Consider the following 21,288-nt stretch of genomic DNA (forward strand, 5'->3'; position numbering starts at 1 on the left):
TATGTTTATAATTTTTACTGAGTTTTAACCACTGTATGTAAATCTATTTTAATATGTTTTGTTGGCATTCCTATAAAAATAAATAAATAAAAATAAATAAATAGTTAAAAACGTGACTTGTGGTGTCAGCACCAACTATTTTTGCGTCGGAGATCCCTTAATGACATGCTATAAGTTATATGCCTTGGTACATGGTCCCTTTACGCCTTTGACCACGGTAGAAGTTTTTTTAACATTTCATAAGGTGGGAAACGAGCAATCGGCCACCTGAATCCACCGAAATGACGAAGCTACCGCAGCCCACAGACTTTCGCTATAACTGATGCGTTGCCTACTCTTAATCCACGAAGGAGGAGACGCACGTAAACAGGATGTTTTCCCTTCCTATGTGTCTCCTCCACCGTCAATTCCTCGTTCCTTTAAAAGGGATGAAAGTTAGGCCTCCGGCACCACACTCATCAGACGAAACGCCTATTCTGTGTGATCATGTTATTACACCGGGCGAGCCGGCCCATTCGTGCGAAGATGTTAAAGCGGGCTCTACCACTGTTAAAGTCTATAGAAAAAGTATTTGCCAGGCAAACTCTCATTTATCTAAAAAGGGACGAAAGTTCTAAAATTAGTCGGTACCAACACCTGAATAATACTATTAATTAAGTAGCAATTAACAAGATAACTTATTATATTTTTTATAACTTGACTTATAATTATGTTAATTAAACGAAAATTGTATTTATCGGTAGAAATTTGATAAAACTTACCAGCTTTTAGTGACATTATTTAAGTTATAATTACTTTAAATTGAAGCAAGTCCTTTCTTTGTGCACTTTTTTTATTTTTGTTTCGCGATTTAATTACAACAACCGTTTTATAGCCAGCATAATGATAAGCCACATATCATTTCCTAATAGTAAATCTTAACAAGAGTATAAATATTTGTTTATTGATATGCAATCAATAACACACTATCTGTCTGCTTGGAATGAAACAAACTTAGTAAGTAGCCTCTGTGCTCTTCCAGACATCTTTTATCGAGATTCATGAAGCCGTTTTGGAGATAATATCGAATTATCTGTGGTAATAACAAACATGCAGCCACTGAACCTGGTGCCACTGAAACTGTGCCAGCAATGGTAAATGAATAAATTTACCGAACAACAAGTCAATTATTTATTTTTTTACAATTTTTCCTTGATTTGTAGATGTTTGTGTCGACAAAAAAAAAATAATAGCAATTTTGTTCATTGTAATACTATTATTTTTCAACAGGCGCTTGCATTGACATATCTAACTTAGTTTTGCAATTGTATCTATACCGTAATCCGATATTTAAACGATAATACGACACAATATATATGGTGTATATCAGTTGGCTAAGGGAAAACATGTTTACTGACTAAATGTTTATACAACACAATCGGATCACTTCACAACTCGGCTAGGAATACACATTGTGTAACTGTGTTTTGCGATATCGCAATCTGTGAATGGATATCGGTATATTTCCATTCATATTTCACATCTCAAGGTCTTATGATCACGATATTTGATATATTAATTTGTTTAGAAGTCAGCGGAAATGATGCATTACATTGGTTATTACGGACGTCGCCAAGAAGGTAAGCATCATCTCCCTGGCCTTATTATTATAACATTAATTACTGATGCCGAAAGTTTAGATTAATAGATGGATGTTTATTAGTTTGTAGTTTTAACTGCTCTGTTTAAACATCTCTATCCAATTCGGCGTAGATGTTGATATTCTGTAACACGGAGTCGCGTGCGAAAGCTAGTATATAAATTTAAAATACTAATGTAAGTTACACGGACGACTATAAAGGATACAATATTACTTGGGATGCTTTTCAACAACGAGAATAAAGAGGTTATTTATACTAATATTATAAAAAGAAAAGATTTGTATTTTTGTATTTTTGTTGTATTGAAATAACTCAAAAACTACTGGACCGATTTTAAAAATTCTTTTACCGTTAGAAAGGTATATCTGTAAAATCTTTTGATCATTTTCTAATTTCACACGGACGAAGTTGGGGACAGAAGTTAGTATGTAATAAGAGATCAAAATACGTCGCTTTGTTGCACTCAATTTAATGTAGTAAAGATTTATCAAGTAAATAAAGGTGTTTACGTTCATATAAATCACGTGCGTCAATCCATCGAGTTTACGTCGGTTTAATAGTAAATAAGGTTAACTAGAGATGTTAGAATCTAGTAGACACGGACATAAAATAATTCCCCTGATAAAATACGATGCAAAATATATTACATGATGTAATAACAAAGCGCTTATTTAAAGTATACATGTTTAGTTTTAATAAACAGTTGAACTGTACATTTAAACTGACGTGTGAAGACAAAACAGAGTAAGGAACATTTTAAATGACAGTCGGACTTTTGCCTACACATGTCAAATACAACTGTGCAGTTAATACTGACTGTAGCGAGCTTAAAAATTATACATTTTTAATACTACCCTATTCGAGAATGGAGTTCTTTTCTCTTCTTTACATGACAATCAGATATTTTTATATTAATTTACATGAATTTACATTTCACGTTTAGAAATAACATTTATTTTTCTTTTAAAAACACAAATTGATAAAAAACATTCATATAGATAAAACAGTATGTCTGTGTGTATTCATATCTTTGTAACAAACATAATTATTCTTATGTACATTTAAAATTTAAGCCTCTGAATGACCATGGTTATTGACAATGAAAATCGTATGTTATCCGTCGACGTGTTAATGCAACAATAATGTTACGCACACAGAAGTCGTGAAAAATTTACACAAGTAACAGTTAAAGAAAACATTTATTTCCTATATAAAAGCGACACAAACAACAAAAATCGTAATCAACAATTTGACGTTGAGAAGACAAGATGGCGGCCATTGTGAAGTTGACATTTGTTTTTTTAATCTGTTGCGTTGTTTTAGGACGTTCGGAAACACAGCAATCTAAATCCACTCAAGGGAAATTACAAGAATCTGAACATCATTTTGAAAAGAGATCAGCGGATTATGATGAAGATGATTTCGCTGATGGTTTCGTTCAAGCACAACGGCCGTATGAAAATTCCTTCGATAGACCGCACAGAATCCGAGTGCTGCCAGGATTTCTTCATTGATTATAATTATTTGTAAGTTTTATAAATCAATATGTAAATAAATCTATTTCATGGGGCTTTTGCAATGATAACATTTGTTTTTTTTTTACATTTCTACCTTTTCTAGTCTAAACAGCTGAACGGATCTCGATGAAATTTGGCATAGATATAGAGGATAGTCTGGAAGAACACATAGGCAAGTCACTTTTGTTTTTTTTTAATTCCAAGGACGGAGTCGCGTGTGAAAGCTAATAATTTAGATAATCAACAAACTATTAATAGTTAATCAGCCGAATATGGTGGTTTAAATTAAACACAATTTTTTTTCTAAAGGGAATTTATTTTAAAAATACGTCTTAAATACAAGCTTTAAAATAATCACATAAGTAACAAATCGTAATATGTTCATCAATATTCTAATATCTATTGTAAAAGAAAAAAATTAAAATGTAGAAAACACAGCTATGACGTCATCAACCAATCGAGTGTTATTGAACAGTAAAAATCTCTTTTTTACTCCAAAGGGAATGACTACGTTGTCAAAAGATAATTAAAAAACTGCATTCAAACAGAATGTATCTAAAACTTTAATAATAAAAGCACCATTGTTTCAGCAAATTCATCTTAAAATTATTATATTAAAAATAAAGATTAACTCCTTTAAAACATTTTAATTTACCGTGGACTGCATTTTTTAAACAAAATCATTATAACCTTAAATTTCTACTAATGAAAGTACAAAACATAACCTCTACAGATATAGTTGGCTTTTTAAAAGAATGTGGCAAAGGAGCGGGAACATGAGGAACTACAAATGCGTTGTAAAATGGCCTTAATTTCGTTGCTCGGAAGTATTAAATTGGAATTACTCGTTCCTATTTGAAGACTGTTGTTAGTTCCAGTTTTTACCACCGCTGTCGTCAGCGCTGCAATCGCTTCAAAATGGCGAAAATGAAACAGACTTATCATGGCTTGTAGCCTGTTGATGTAGATAATTTTGTAACAGGAGTAACTTTTTTAGCAATTAATAATTGTAAGTGTAAATGGCACTTTAACTAAGTTTCTACGTTAATAAGGAAATACTTATTTTTGGCACATGAATTCACATCTTTGGGTGCTTACACTTCGCTAATATATAACTAAAATATTTAACATAGTTTGTCTTACAAACTTTACATAATTCATATGACACATTATAATATGAGATTTTGTAACAAATTAATGTTTGAAATACAAAATCTGAATTAAAACTAACCTATAAAATAAGATTAACTAAACATAACATTTAGAAATATATAGAGATTCCTACATGTAGTACTCAGGTATCAATCTTAGTGAAGATTTGTGAAAAATTACACTAAAAGTCTCCTTTATCGATCAATAACAACTCTGAGTACGGCAGTAAGTCTTTCAGGATTCTAGTAAAAAAAGATTAAATGTAGAATCGAGATTATTCAATGCTTATCGTTTATGTTACTCTACGGCCAAACCCAACAATTGATTTCGATCCATTTTTACTTATCTAAATGTTTGCTGATTTCAAAATGAAAATTGATTCAGAAATATAGTCGTCGATTTCGACTTTTTGCCGTCGATCTGTCAATATTCAAAGTTCGAAAATAACATATATTATATATAATGTAAAGAAAAATAGTTAAATTACGATACATTCGATCTAAATATACATATAATATTATACTTCTTATTAACTTATTGTATTATATCTTTATAATGACTTAAATTATAACTTAAAACTAATTTATCCTTACAATCTTCCGTCTTACGAGTAAGTACCTCTGATGCCATGAGGAGTATACAAAAATTGGCTCAATCTTCCAGACGGTTGGTGAATATTTCATACCAATAGTTTATCAGTCAAACCCAATAATCAATCTCGAACCACAAATGTCGAAATCAAATGTCATCTTATAATACTCCCGTAGGTTCGGCGCAACAGGTTTTTGTCCTCCAAATAACTCTATCATACGTCATCTCAGTCATCACTCCCTTCTTGATCATGTCTTTTCACGCAATACATCCATCTCTTTCTAGGTCCTACTTATTCGTTGATTCCATTTTTGTACTCACGCAATGTGTTTACAATCTTTAGATCGGTCTTATGGATCGATTATTGGGTTCGGTAGTTACAATGTGAATGGGTTGAAACATTGTTATGAAAACGATAGTAAATTTATACATGTAACTTAATTCTTATAAATAATTCAAATGTATTATATCTATATATCGTGATAATAAAATCTGTTATAGTACTAATCTTATTCTATGAAAACTGGGATTATTCCCAACCGTCAGTCCGCTCTGTCCCCACGTGAGAATAAAACGTTTTATCCGTTCCTCCTTTTAGTCTCACTATCATCAATAAGGCGACAGATGAAACCGAAATAAAATCAGTTCCAACCGTCCCCTCGTCGCTAAAGGTGGGACGGATGAAACTTTTTATACTCTTCTGTCTCGTGGGAACAGAGCGAGGTGACGGTAGGGAATAATTCCAAAACTGGTACAAAATATTTTCTTAACTCTATCGTAAATATAGCATTTTTTGTAGTTAAAAATATGAAATCGAATGAAGTTATTTATCTAAATATTTGTATTTTGGTATAGAATTGATTTTTTTACTATTAAAATTCTTTGGGTCAATTCCTGATTTGTAAGTACAATAAAATTTTAAATATAATGTCTTTCTAAGTACAAACATATTAGTAATATTACAATTAACATAATTATAACCTAAAAAAACAATTAAAACCGACCATAGCATATATGGTAGTTTTAAATGACATATAATTTTATACTGCAACTGAATATTCAAAAGAAAATTTAAATACCAGTAAAAAATCGACGCAAATATTAAGGCTACAAATTGAAATATGTCTTCATTTAAGATAAAAGTAGCAATAGTTAGTTACTTCTGACATTATCACTGAATAATAAATATCAAAAACCATTCAAAACTATAATAGTTAATTTAAATAGCCAGTCCCACCACTGATAGAGGCTCAGATAGTTTAAAAGTAGCGTCACTGTCGATTAGAGTACCAAGATCCGATATTTCCATCACAATCTAAACGTTTACGTTGCGGATTGTTTTCTGACAATTTACAAGAATGGGGATGTTTCCTAATGTTACAAATTCAAATAAAGTTATGTTTAATATTTTAAAGACAGTATTTTAAAACCTATAATAACATTTGGAGACCTTAAATGTTTGTCTCCATTGAAATATAAATTAAAAACGCTGCAATATTTTTTACCCTCCATTACTCTATCTCAAACACCAATCAGAGCTCGGTGACGTAGCTTCTTCGCAAACAACATGGCAGTGTGACCAGCTTCAGTGAATGTCAGTGCATTTTGTAGTTATAATTTTTTTTTAATGATTATAATAATTGAGTTTGCGTGTGTTATATTATGAGGACTCCATTATTAAGTGTTTTCATATTTACGACATATTTTACGAGCAAATTTTTCGATCATTATGACGAAAAAAAAATAGTAAAAGTTATTTGAATAGCTAATTAAATTTACGTCTGGTCACTTTGAATGACTTTGACAGACCGCGACGCGAGGTTTGTTAGCAAAGAAGTGACGTCATGTCATGAAGCGTTTTCGCGGTCTTTCGAGAAGTTGTTTTCAGTTAAGTGTTTTTGTAATTAAATGTTGCGTATATGGTTTTATTACATTTTTTTAATATAATAAAAGCAATTCCAAAAATTAGGATACATCCCCGTTGTGGGACTGGCCCTAAACCACAAAAGTTAGTATAATTCAAACATCGTGTTTAACAACAGAAGTATTAAAGGCAAGTAATAGCTATTACAAAACGCGTTGACATTAAATTGCATACACTATCGTCAATACTCTCGCAGCAATCTATTGGGGGCTAATTTACGTAATAAGAAATCCCTTTGGTAATTATTACCAAAACCATGTTATACAGACAGAAAACATACTTAACTACCTCACTTCTTTGGATATAGATTTACTATACTTCATAACTATATCTATACTAATATTACAAAGAGAAAATATTTGTTTGTTTTATAAAAAAAAAATTATTAAATCAAGTAAGTTACAAATCAATCAGTTGTAGGGACTTCCTTTTAAGTAACCAATAGGCACTTGTGTTAGGAAGTCCCGCTCTTCCGTGTAACTCATAATGTAAGATATTCTTGCACAATCTCTGCTATGACAAATAAAGCGTAAAAACACACCACCAATGTTTTATAATAACTCAAAAACTATAAATTTTACCATGACTTTGCTTGAATAATCCTAAAACAGTAACAATTTATGTAGATATATAAAATAAACAATTACTGCGGGCACTCAGGTCATAAGTTACAAATCATTAGCTTAAAGTTTTGTTTTGTTTTCAACACGGATGTATTTCGAAAGAAGTTAGGAATTATTTGTTTACTGGTAACTCTACAAACTAGCAGGCGCCCCCTGTTAATGTCAAAATTGCCATAAGATCCTTGTAGGTCTATAAGATGAGGTGGTGCGACGCATAAGGTGGCAGATTATTTTGTATTACAGTTAGGTGGCACTGTAGAAATCTCGTTAATGATAAAACGGACCCTGTAAGAAGTAGAGTATATCTATGGTTGTTTGAAGTTAACTGAATGGTACTCCAATGGTCATGCAGTATAGCAGTATGATCTTCTGAATATATCGGATCAGTATTCCCTGCGGCAGTAGTAGCCTAGGTTGCGACACTTCTGGCACAGATGTTGCGGGTGGATCTTGGATTGGTCGCTCACGTCCAACCCATCCGGCTTCTCCAACGGCCTCTGGAAATTTTAAAAATGGAATTTAAAATTTAATTGGAAGTATCGAGTATACTTATGGAAGTTCCAAGTAGAACAAGAAGTACATGTCTATACTATCTGATGTCACCAGTATTTCGTGTATACGTTTGCAATGTTCCCTTGTTGCAACAGGGGCAAGAACGGACGCACACTTAACTACTGTCGCATGATTGTTCTGCGGCTGTCAATTGTTTCGCAGTCAATTCAATTGTTTACTTGCAAAACTAAAATTCTAGTAGTGTGTGTACCTCATAGGAATTAAAGCGAGACGAAACAGTTGTGCGATAGTTTAGTCAAAGGTGCGTGCTAACACGTCAATATTAAATAAAAACATATCACATTAAATACAAAAATAACTTTTCATAAGTCGTAACATCGTGTGTTACATTTTTATTAAAATAAACATAAAATATAAATATTCACTGCAATACGCTTGCGAATCGTTTGCTGGCAACTTTCACGTTGTAAATAATGAATAAATCTGTTTTTCATTAAAATCATATCTTCATATTATCATTTACAATTCCAAAAATTTTAAAATCAAAGTAACTATTTCTTTCGCGTCGCGTTCCAATATTGAAACGGTTGTAGCTTTTCAATTATTAGAAATTAAGAGCGTCGGTGGCTCATGGGTTTGAAGTCTTGACTTGTAGTCTAACATGATTTTAGATTTTTACAATATTTTTTGTACATATACCGGACGTTCTTACAGTGAAGGAAAACATCGTGTTGCAACCTGCAATTATCAGCGAAGAAATTTAAAGATATTTTGAAGTCAAACAACCCGCACTTTGCTCGGGTGGTTGAATATGGCCTAGTCACCCCTTATTAGAGTAGTCTCCGAACCCATCAGTGTCATATAGTGAACTGATGATGAATCAATTATCAACTAAAAGGTTTATCATTGAAAAACACCCTTTAATCGTATGTAACCGATAAAATAAATGACACGTCCTATTTATTTAATTACCTGTTTATGTGGGAATACGTTAATCCGACATTTGATACACTCCTGACCATTGTTGGCCCAGGAGTTGCCGCTCATCCACTTGCGTTTGCATTTTGGGCATTTGTATTCACCGAAGCAGCGCTTTTTACCCTGGTAGGGAGTTAACCCTTCACCTTTCGGACGAGCCTGGAATGTAATTGGAATAATTAATTGACCTATATATTCCGAGATGATGCCCAAATAGTAATTAAAATATATTAAAATATATGTAATTACTAGCTGTTGCCCGCGACTTCGTCCGCGTGGTATTAGAAAACATACGAACTACATAAATAACAAAAAGCTATGTATCCCTCGGGAACCGGACATTTCTCGGGAATGAACCTTATCCCATGTGGACTTTGTTTTATATCTGTGCTAAATTTCAATGAGATATGTTGAACCGTTGCAGAATAATTGAGTAAACATTAAAAACAAAATTAATGCATCCCACGGGAACCGTAACTATTTCCGGGATAAAAAGTAGCCTATGTGTTCTTCCAGATTATGCTCTACACCTGTGCCCAATTTCATGGAGATCTGTTCAGCCGTTTCGGCTACATACTCTGACAACCATCCATCCATCCATCTAAACTTTCGCATTTATAATATTAGTCAGAAGTCAGAAGTAAGATTACAGTCGTTTACCTTAATAATAAAGGTATATGTTACTGAGTGCGAAGGAGCCAGCTGAAAATCAGCGCAGGATCGGCTTAGTCCGTTCTGCATCCGCTGAGCTGGCTACCTTTTGCCACGATTGTATGTTTTCTTTAGAATGGGTCCTATATGTAATTTCTTTTTTGTGGCAATAAATACATATTCATAGTGAAACGATTTTTAAATATGTAACAGCGTTTACAGCCATTCTAACGCTTCAATTCCAGTAAAATATATATCTCTATCGACTTGTAAAGGACGCTTACTAGACGAAATCTAGAAGATTCTTTCCAAAATTCGATCTTTAGTGTAAATTCAGAAAAATCAACACTAAGGCACTTAGATAAGAAGCTGACCATATTCTCAATGCATTTTTCGTATCCATATTAAATGAGATATTCTTTTGTTAAGGGCTTGTCCAAACAAATTGTAAATTGTTATAACAATCCAATGTGTAATAATGTAAAGGAAACATTTAGATCTCGGTACTCTATGTGACAGTGACGTCATCTTTAAGCTATTTGAGCCTCTATCAGCCAGTGGGACAGGCCCTTAAAGTTTTGAACACATAAAACAAATAATATAGAGTAGGCGTACATAGAAATGGTCAGTACAACTCTACTGTTTATTAGGTATATTAAATACTTCCAGCAAGCGATCGGTATACGTGACTAAAACGCGATTCAAGTTTTGTAAACAACCAGCTCGAGATGAAGTTCTTAGAAAAATCGTGACTGTAATTCAATTACAATGTAATGTAATTGGCCGGGTAATGTTACAGTTAAGGTAATGTACACACAACGCTACAATAACGAGCGTTAAAAACATCTATGCCAACTGTCCTATTAATACGAAGCGCGTCATACATTCTTCAAAGACTATATGGTGCAGAGAACGCGCGTTATCTACGCGTTTTAAACGCCTAGTGTGTATTAGCCCTTATTGTTATAGGTGCATAAACGCTTGTGATGCGTTTTGTTATCGTCTAGCACCTTACAACGGACGTCTTGCACAAACAAATTCATTTTTCACCGAATTGCTAATCTAATAATCTATTCATGAGAACTTTAAATGCAAAATGGAAACGGTCGAATGTACATGTATGTATGGATGAATGGATATTTGTTAGGGTTTGTAGACTAAACTGCTGAACGGATGTCGATGAAATTTGGCATAGATGTAGAGGATAGTCTGGAAGATCACATAGGCTACATGCTTTTCTTTTTTTTAATTCCACGCGGACGGAGTCATTGTGGAAAGCTAGTACTGAAAATAAATGTTACAGCGCCTTAAATGGTAAGACACTCCATTTCAAATTTTGAAGTTCATCAGATTGTAAGCGGTGTGTACGAACCGTTTATTTATGCTTTTTTTTAGTACTCTGCCATTTTAAATTCATCAGCACCAGCTCACTAAAAGTCCTCACCGAGGGGCTCGGAGCCTACCCTACTAAGGGTGCTTAGGGTAGGCTCCGATATCCTAGTTTTAAATTTGTATTTACAATTATGTAATGACTAGCTTCCACCCGCGACTCCGTTCGCATGATACTATAATAAAAACAAAAGAAAGTAGCCTATGTGTTCTTCCAGACTATCCTCTACATCTAAGCCAAATTTCATCCAGATCCGTTCAGCCGTTTAGGCTACAAACTCTAACAAACATCCATCCATCTATCCATCCATCCAAACTTTCACATATATAATTATGAAACGATTCCTAATTAGATTATAGTAAGTTTTAGTCAAAATATCTTAAGGCAATCACTAATTAAGATAAAATCGATCAGAGTCAAAGTTGAGCATAACACAGGGACCTTGTTAATTACGAAGACTTATTCACATTCGAACAATGACGTATTTAGTTTGATTTAATTAATCGTACGACGACGAACTGATAAGTTATCATTTAGAATTACCAAGAAATATGAAACGAGAGTAATTGAAGATATATGACGGGCCTAGAGTAGACACCTACTAAATTACCCCGAAACTTATTAACATAAAGTGGGATTTTGGTCAAACGGTTATTTAAAGAGCTCGACTTATTGCCTGCCTCAAACTCCAGAGTAAAAAAGGTAACGAGTCATCATCCACTTGCCCTTATCCCTTACGGGTCGACACAGTATGTGTTACTCTTCCATACATCTCTATCAGCCGTCATATCTGAATCCACTCCTTTCTTAAGCATATACTCTTTCACACAATCCATCCATACTTTCTTTGGTCTTCCTCTTCCTTTGTAGCCATCCACAATCTTAACACTTTCTGGTTTATGTCCCCATCATTTCGTCGCATAACATATCCATACCACGCTAACCTTTTGCTTCTCAATTTCTCCACTGGCGCTACTTTCAAAAAAAGGTAACGAGTGACCACTTATATTTTAATGTCTCAAGTCATTTGTAAATCTCATTGAAGGTAAAATAATATGGACATTACCTCGCATAGAAACTAATTCGAATATAGTCATCTATGTTTTTTCAGAGCGCGCACACGTTCGACTAAGCTATCGCACAACTGTTTAGTCATGCTTTGATTCGTATAAGCTTACATGAAGGTTACACTACTCGATTTTTAGTTGTGCAACTAAACTGAATTGCCTGCGAAACAATCGACAATCGCACATTAGTGCGATGAGTCAGAGGTATACACTCTAAATGTTAGATGACTGTAGTTTTCATATGTCCAATAAGAGTCAAGTTTCTTGCAATTTAAATAACTATGAACGGTAACTATTAGTTTAAAAATAAGTAAATTAATAAACATTTTGGCGCTCTGCCACACAGCCGATGTGGTGGCGCGGAAATAACTGAAAGGTTACTCGATTTGTTACAAAAGAATTTTGTCACAGACTGTATACCAATTTAAGTGTTATTTTATCTATACTATTATAAAGAGGAAAGATTTGTATTTTTGGATTTGTGTATGAATTCGATTCACGTAAAAACCACTGGGCCGATTAAAAAAACTCTTTCGCATTAGAGAGGTAATGTTTCTGTAAGTAATATAGGCTATATTTTTTATTATTAAATATCACAAAGGCGAAGTCGCGAGCAACAGCTAGTAAACAATAAAAACATTCAGACACAACCAACCAACAAAGTTACAGAAGGGGCACCATAAAACAAGTAATTTTTGTACAAATGTCATATGATAGTTGTCAATTTTACAACCTAACAATATCATCTCAAAAGCGTCATATTTTAACCAATCAGTGAGCGGCAACTGCACGGGTGAATGTCGCCATTTTCATAATTTCGAAATTCGAATTCGAAATAAATTAGCATATAATTTATTTCTAATTTCAAAATGGGAGAATTTCGAAAGAAGTTGGGAAATTTTTGTTTACTTGTAACTCTAAAAATTAGCAGGCGCAATGTGAAAACACTGACAAAAACGTTGTAAGTCTATATTCCTTTTTTTTTACATTTCCTGAAAGTCTTGGCTCCTGTAGTAGGTTGCCCTGTGTCACAGGAGCCAATTCCTTCCCCAATACTTCATTACAATTCTTTTAATGTCTACACAAAGAAAACAAAAAAATACATTACAATTAATGAGTTATTTTAAAACATTAAAAAAAGGTACAAGAAAATTTAAGGTATTAATAACATTTTCGAATAAAACAATTATAATTAGCAATTAGATTGTTCTTTTTTTTTCCCCCATCTTTATATTTACATATTTTATCGTACTAGCGATAACGCCAATCAAAAATCGTTTTGTCTAGGGGTATGAGGCGCTTTGTACAACAGTAGCACAACTTATATCCATAACCCAGAAGGAAGAACAGTTACGTAATCATCTTTATTATGTAATCTAGTCAATAAATAAGATACCTGCGGGCAATCTCCAATATAATGTCCTTTCTTGAAGCAGAGATGGCACATGTAGGCTGGAGGCGGCGGGCGAGTAGGGCGACGCAAGGAGATCGCAGCTAGTTGCTCCGCCAGCGAAGATACATCATCAGAGGGCGCTGTAGAGCTCGGCGCGGCTGTCGGCAACGGACCCCAGATTGAACCCGGAATCCACTAAAACATAAATCATGTTAACTTTAAAGCAATTGTGCCTAGTATCGATACAATGGTGGACCCTGAAGATTGGTTAAACAAAACTGGGAAAGTGTTGGAATAAACTCTGTACAATTGACTTGTTTTATTCTTTCCCTGTTACAAAGTGTCAAAACTTTTATCATTTCCTTATTATCTGGCTCCATCATCTATATCTATACTGATATTATAAAGAGAAAAGATTTATATTTTTTGTATGTATTGAAAAAACTCAAAAACTACTGGGCCGATTTCAAAAACTATTTCACCATAAAAAAACTATGTGATCTGTGAGTAACATAGGTTTTTAATGGCACGCGGATGAAGTCGCGAGCAAAAACTACTATTTAATTTAGACCATATTAATAGAGGAGGTGAGAGGTGAGTAATAAAATGTATTATTCACATTTTTTGTTGAAAAATGGCGAAAGTACGCGTAAAACTCACATTCCTCCAAATAATTTCAACTTAGCTTACATCTATGGATTGTTCTCGAATCTCGGTTGTAATCGGATTCAAACCTAAATACGTATACCATACTAAAGACTATTTAACTATCGGGGTCATATCAACCCTACTCTAGTATTGGAGAGCAGGCGCACCGCCTTTGACTAAACTATCGCACAACCGTTGTGCGATTGTCATTTGTTTCGCAGCCCAATCAACTGTTTAGTTCCAACTAAAAATAGAGTAGTGTGTGCACCTCCATATAAGGTCATTGGAACGCGCGACTAAACAGTTGTGCGATAGTTTGATCCAAGGTGTACGCATGCTCTTAACCTATTGTTTTGTTGCATAGGAAACATCTGGCTTTCTGTGCATCAAGACTTCCGTTTGGTAACTTCGGACAAATCGCGGTAAATCCTTCCCCCACTACGTCGGACAGTGCGATCGCACGCGCATCTGGTTAATGAGTTAGTACTCTGATTAGGGCTGACAAAAATTAGAAAACGTTATTTATAATACATTTTTGTAAATCAATTTTAAGTGGAAATTTCTGTGAATTTTATGGGTAAAAATATAAAATAACTAATTGGGTTTCATTACTATAGTTAAGTATATACAGTAGAAGATAATCTGTATTTTAGCATTAGTGTAATCAATCGGTACTCTTAGGTATGTTTACCAAAGTTGTATAGGGTTATAAAATCAATTTCTCTGTCCCTCGAAGTTTTTTTCAATCAATCAAACTTCAAACGAGAATTAGCTAATTAAAAAAATGTAAAAACAATTACAAAAAAATGTTGAGTGTCAACCCTACGACCGCTCTAATTCGGAAATGCGTACGTTGACGTCTGGAGGCGAGCGCGTGGTCTCTTTTGTATAAAAATTATTGGACGGAGATTAGATCTCTAACTTTTTCTTTCATTCCTTTAATTCCTGGACCTGGATTACCGTTAAAATTATTGGTCCCATAAGTAATTCTTCCTCTTCATTCGTCTTCAATCGTCATTCTTCGGGTAAATTCGTAATTCTAGAAATTTCTGAACACGTAAACAACGAGTGCAATTTTTTTGTCGTCATTTATTCTTGCAGACGATCAAATTTACATACAGAATAAATCATATCGAGAAAAACAAGCTGCTGTTTTGTTTTTTTTGCAAGAATTTCAAGCGATTATGCGAATATTAACTACGCAGTGAACAAAGGTCTTACAAACATTTTATACTGAAGTGCGTATTAGAAAAATGACCATAGATTTCAAAAGCGTGTTTTGTTTTAGTTGCATTAATCATAGTTACAACCCTGGTGATAATGATGTGTAATTCATTATTTTTTATTGGAGTTCAAAAATTCTCTGAATCTAATTGAAGTTATTTCACGCGGGCGAAGTCGCGAGCAACAGCTAGTAATATTATAAATGCGAAAATTAGGATGGATGGATGAATGTTTGTTAGAGTGTGTTGTATGTGTAGCCTAAATTGCTGAACGGATCTCCATGAAATTTGGCACAGGTTTAGAGCATAGTCTGGAAGAACACATAGGCTACTTACTTTTTTTTTAATTCTACGCGGACGGAGTCGCAGGCGAAAGCTAGTAATACCGTAAATAAGAAAGTTTAGATGATTGAATTTATAGATATTTGTTGTTGTACCGAAATTACGTGTAGAGGATAGTCTGGAAGAACTCGTAGGCTACTTTCCCTTGTGTTTTTTCTTTAATTTCACGCGAAAAGAGTCACGGGGAAAAGCTAGTTATTAGACAATTGCAAGCCTTTTCTATATCCAGTATAATTTTATCAAAATTCTTTGCAATTTAACCTTATAAAGTTTTATTACCTTTAACCGATTTTACACAATTGTCTGGTACTAAATGCAATAGTAATGTGTTTTTTGTTTTGTTTTGACTCAGTCCGTGACGTAGCTCGTATAATGCGTAGGTCGCGACGCGCATACTGCTTCGATATATCGGGATATTACTGCTATGGAGTATGGATTTTACAAAACGAATATGTCAGAAGTTTATATTTAAAGTTATCAGAAAACTTTAAAATTAATATTCTTGATGTTGAAACTTTTTAATACAGTTATAGACTTTATTTCAACACGAAAATATAGTCAAAAGATGTTAATTACATTGTCTTTCGCCTGCGCCTCCGTTCGCGTGGAATTAAAAAAAAAAAACAAAAGTGAATAGCCTATGTGTTCTCCAGAGTATCCTCTACATCTATGCCTAAATTCATCGAGGTCCATTCAGCCGTTAAAACAACAAACACTAACAAACATCCATCCGTGTAAACTTTCGCATTTTATAATATTAGTAAGATAAGATTTTCTTAATAAAACAATCAAAATTTTAACACATTTCTTTTGTAAAAAAGTTTCGACAATAGTATCCCACGTTAAGATGTGATATCAAAGCAAACCGCCAACCGGACGTTATGTGACTCCTATAAGTTAAAGTAACTTGAACTTAACAAGCCTTGTAACTTGAAATGTAAGACCATAACAAAGGTATCATTCTCATATACCACAGTTTATTAATTATTTCATTGTTTATCGAATTTATCATCTTCTCTAAAACATAAACATGACATGATTTTTCTTACTAACAAAACTGTTTCTCGCGTCTTCGTACACCTAGATTTAATTATTGCAAAAAATATAGCCTATTCAATGATAATATAGGTTTTTAATGGTAAAAGAATTTTTGAAATCGACCTAGTTGTTTATGAGTTATTTCAATACGTACAAAAATTCAAAACTACAAATCTTTTCGCCAGGTATGCTATGGTTGCTGAGATTCTACATAACAAAGTGTGTGTTTAAGTTTTAATATATCAGTACTAGATTTCGACCGCGACTCCGTCCGCGTGGAATTAAATTAAGTTTTAGAGGTTTTAAGTTATCAAGGGTCTTTGTTGTAGAAGTTTTGGGCTCTGATGGGAAGGAAACATAATATTTTTTGAACTGATAGAGGTTTTTTGTTTACCGAGGTTTGAGTTATCGAGGTTCTACTATATTATAAATGCGAAAGTTTTTATGAATGGATGTTTGTTAGAGTTTGTAGCCTAAACTGCTGAACGGATTTCAATGAAATTTGGTATAGATGTAGAGTATATTCTGGAAGAACATATAGGACATTCACTTATGTTTTTTTTAATACCACGTGGACGAAGTCGCGGGAGAAATAACTTTCTTTTTAAGTAATACTACCGTATTATATAAAAAGTACTTCAAATAAGATCATAATAGTCTAAATCATTTGCTAGTGACACTTATGAGGATCGTCATCTCTAAGCACCCACACTTTTGACTAAAATATCGCACAACTGTTTAGTCTCGCTTTCCTATCAACTTATATGGAGGTTACACTACTCGGTTTTTACTGCAACTAAACAGTTAATTTTTTTTTTATAACATAAGGCGGCAAACGAGCAAGCGGCCACCTGAAACCGCCAAAATGGCGAAGCCACCGCTGCCCATAGACATCCGCAATTGCAGATGCGTTGCCTACCCTTATACGACGGAGGAGGAGATGCACATAGAGAGGATATTTCCCCTTCCTATGCATCTCCTCCACCGTTAAATCCACTTCCTCTTCCCAACCTCTTCTTGTAAGAGAAGGGTGGTAAAGAGAAAGGGACTTAAATTAGGCCTCCGGCACCACACTCATCAGACGAAACACGGAATTACTTCCATTTCACGCCTATCTTCTATGTGGTCGTGGTATTTCACCGGGCGTGCCGGCCCATTCGTGCTAAGATGTTAAAGCGGGCACTACCACTGTTAAAATTGGCTGCGAAACAATCGACAATCGCACAACAGCTGTGTTGCACAGTGAAAGATGTGCGTCTGGTCTAAGTTTACGAAGTTTGTGAGGGGTATTCAAAATTGGGTAGTCTATTGACGAATCCAATCATAATGATTGAAAGGATAGGTGTTTGACCCCCGCTAACTAATTGAATGGGCGAGTGTTGTGTTGATGAGATAAACAAATTCAATGCTTCATGTAAGTTAGCGGTTTCTGTTTAATTTGAAAACAATGACTCAGTACAGTACCTTAAATATCGATTTATGAACTTCTATAAAGTTTTGTAAATCCTGTTTTTCGCAGCGAGTAAATTGACACATGCAAATGTCGAATTTCAAAATGTCAGCATTTTCTGGTATTGTAAACCGTTTCTTTCATCTTAAACTAATGTTAACATGAACAATAAACACTCTATTTCTAAGAATTTTAGTTTTAAATAAATAAATGTGTAATGTTCATCATCATCATCATCTCCTTATCCTACTCCCGTAGGGTCGGCGCAACAGGTTTTTGTCCTCCACATAACTCTATCATACGTCATCTCAGTCATCACTCCCTTTTTGATCATGTCACCTTTTACACAATCCATCCATCTCTTTCTAGGTCTACCTCTACCGATGTACCCTTCCACACTCATAACTATGTAACTCATAAATGTGTAATGTTATATGACTAAATTTATATTTAATAATTAGCTACTAATAAAACATTTTTTTGAAATACAATTTAGTTATATGTACATGCTCAATTTGAATATTACGTTTTTTTTTACTTTTTAAGTATACGAAAACAATATTGATTTTATTTACGTTTATCTGTTACTGGTAAATCTGAGCACATAGCTATTTAAGTCCAAAAAGCGGGGCAATTAAAAAATAGGATATTTTGAGAAAACTATAGCATCTACGTTACATTTGACACTTCATCGACATCGACATCGTGTTGCGAAGAAGGGAATAACAAGGCGTTCGATGCGATAGTCCCATCACTTTAAAGTGAAGCTATCTTTTGATCAAAAGACCTGAATACCTCAGGTAGTAAAATACTAGCTTTCGCTCGCGACTCCGTCTGCGTGGAGTGTTCTTATGTGTTCTTCCCGATCCACTACATATGTGGCAAGTTTTATCGAGATCCGTTCAGCAGTTTAGGTTACAAACTAACAAACATCCATCTAAACATATATAATAAGATTAAATAACAAATCAATTGCGTTCTAATTAACAACAATTAACTCTTTATTAAGAGTATACTTTATGAGTACGGAGGACAAACAGTTATTCATTAGCTGGCTATCGCTTATCGAGGATTTAACCGGCACATACGTATGTCACATTTTCTATCGTAGCACGTGGCAGCTATATAAATAGCTTCTTCTTATGTCAGTTTTATAACGAACTTTAAGATTCCAACCTATAGTAGACTACATAGTAGGCAACATTTTGATGGTTTGTTTTAGGCTTTTCCTTCTTAAATAATCTTTAAAATTGCCTCTGCTTTAAAAACATATACATAATCTAACATCCAATGGGTATTAAAGTTGGTTAAAACAAAACATTATTTTGATGTGTTCAAAATTTTATGTATTCTGCTAGAAGTTAATGAAAAATTATTGACATGACAGTGGGAAAATCTCATCATGATTACTAAAATTGTACTTACGCTAGAAGAACTTCTATCGTATTATTATTTCTGATACTATCAATTGTTTCGTCTGCAGAAGTAATTAAAGAAGAAATAACATATCGAAAAATTAGGAACAAACTTACTAAAAAAAGGTCTTATTATCTGAATATGAAGTGTGGTAAATTGATTAATCAAATAAAACAAAACATAAATTCGACAGCATGTAGACCCAGGATGCTCAAGAGAAGAAGACACTTTGGTGACATCAGAGTCCTCTAAATCGCTTTAATATTAGTCTTCTGCTTAGGGTACAGAAGATGATAGAAAATATTCTAGAGTACAAACCACCTACCGGATCATTTTGATCTTGGTTCAAGAAAAGCCAGCCGAGCAAAGCCTGGCAGTTGTCTGTGGTACCACACCACTGTGGCAGATCGGAGCTGATGGCAGCTGGTGACATTGCACCATCAGTAACTCTACCACACTTGACCACAGTCACCACGGGACAAGTTTCTATCACACGACCACAGAGCAATATACACTTGATCACAAGTCACAAGTCTACTGATCACTTCACTTGTAAGTTTAATGTTTTTCGTTGGTGTACTGATATTTTTACAATGTTAGTGTGTACGTGGTGAGGGCGGCGGCCGGGCGAGGAGGTATTTTTGGATCGCAGTGTGTCGGGCTGCGCGCGCGCCGGTTACTCTCGGACTAGTAGCAGCCGCTCCTTAAGACGGGAGATGGGAATAGGTTTAGTGTTGGATATCATATCGACTGTTCGTGGAATTATATCGATAGTAGAATAATGCAATCGTTTAAGGTTTGATGTTTGAGAATAATTGAGAAAACATTGTAAGTTTTCCGTTCTCTCACTTCAATCGTAAATAATGATTTTATATAGATAGCAAATTTCAAATCAATTTTAGTAAAATTTTGTTCTTAATTAATGTCATCGTAAAGGAATTTTCTTTCCTTATAGGTATTATAGCACATACAAAATATTTTTATGATTATTTAAATTCTGTGTGCTTAGTTATATAATTTATTTTGCATGTTTAAAAAAAAATATCAAACGATACTGTAGATTTCAGTATGTTTCAGTTTATCGATAAAATAATACAAATATCGTGTCACATCACTACAGGGAACATGTGGGCGCCGACGCGCGGGGACTCCGTGGAGCAATATTTTCGTTCAGCCCCCCTACCACGAGATCCCGGCCGGTCACCTAACGATATCCCGTCCTCTGAAACAAAGCGACATATTTGTACAACACAAAGCTTGATAGTAACCAGCTTTCACCCATATGCAGTTCTTTTGATGACGTCACTTGTAAACGACGGTTTTTTGACTTTCTTATGTTCCTTTTAACTGTTTAATTGTTTACCGTTTTTAGTTCTGATAATTTAAGGTTAGTTACAGAGATTTAGTTTTGAATGACAAAACTGTATTTTTATGTTTTGATTACCATTTCATTTATGGATGATTTTGCGATGTTTAAAAGTGCTCATAAAATATTTTCGGAGAGATAGAATAAAAATCGTTTCTTGTAGGGTCATGGATTGTTTGTCAGTGCAAACTCAAATAACTATGGTCGGGGAATTTCTTCGGAAGCAAATTACAAAACAAAATAGTTCTACTTATTGCTATATTAAAAATTTTGCGCAGACAGTGTATTGTTTATGACGTGTGCCTAATATTTTGTCACCAAATGTATAAATTAGACCACTTGACAATTTTAAGTAGCCTCTACAAT

The 21,288-nt window shown here is 34.1% G+C and overlaps 2 protein-coding genes across 2 annotated transcripts in view; one reads left to right on the forward strand and one right to left on the reverse strand.

Moving 5' to 3' along the window:
* LOC106110703 (glutathione S-transferase 2-like) overlaps window positions 1-3,154 on the forward strand; it is an 11,642-nt gene extending 8,488 nt beyond the window's left edge. Inside the window, exon 4 of the mRNA XM_013292602.1 lies at window positions 2,964-3,154. Coding sequence (XP_013148056.1) covers window positions 2,964-3,154 — 191 coding nt within the window. The remainder of the gene's footprint in view (window positions 1-2,963) is intronic.
* Window positions 3,155-6,336: 3,182 nt separating this feature from the next.
* Window positions 6,337-20,230, reverse strand: LOC106110946 (zinc finger CCHC domain-containing protein 24-like). The gene is made up of 4 exons (XM_013292912.1): window positions 19,882-20,230; window positions 13,443-13,634; window positions 8,933-9,097; window positions 6,337-7,944 (listed from the first exon to the last, which is right to left on the reverse strand). The coding sequence occupies exons 1-4, from the start codon at window positions 19,987-19,989 to the stop codon at window positions 7,831-7,833; spliced, it is 579 nt and encodes a 192-aa protein (XP_013148366.1). The 5' UTR covers window positions 19,990-20,230; the 3' UTR covers window positions 6,337-7,830.
* Window positions 20,231-21,288: the final 1,058 nt, after the last annotated feature.

Source organism: Papilio polytes, unplaced genomic scaffold, assembly GCF_000836215.1.
Source record: "Papilio polytes unplaced genomic scaffold, Ppol_1.0 DF824191.1, whole genome shotgun sequence".
NCBI lineage: Eukaryota > Metazoa > Arthropoda > Insecta > Lepidoptera > Papilionidae > Papilio > Papilio polytes.

Bases quoted from the DNA above. Each gene is read 5' to 3' on its own strand.
- LOC106110946 (XM_013292912.1), bottom strand. From the start codon at position 19,989: ATGTCACCAGCTGCCATCAGCTCCGATCTGCCACAGTGGTGTGGTACC. The intron at 13,635-19,881 runs GTAGGTGGTTTG...TTTATGTTTTAG, and splicing joins ACCAAGATCAAAATGATCCG to TGGATTCCGGGTTCAATCTG. The intron at 7,945-8,932 runs GTAATTAAATAA...TAAAATTTCCAG, and splicing joins ACGTATTCCCACATAAACAG to AGGCCGTTGGAGAAGCCGGA.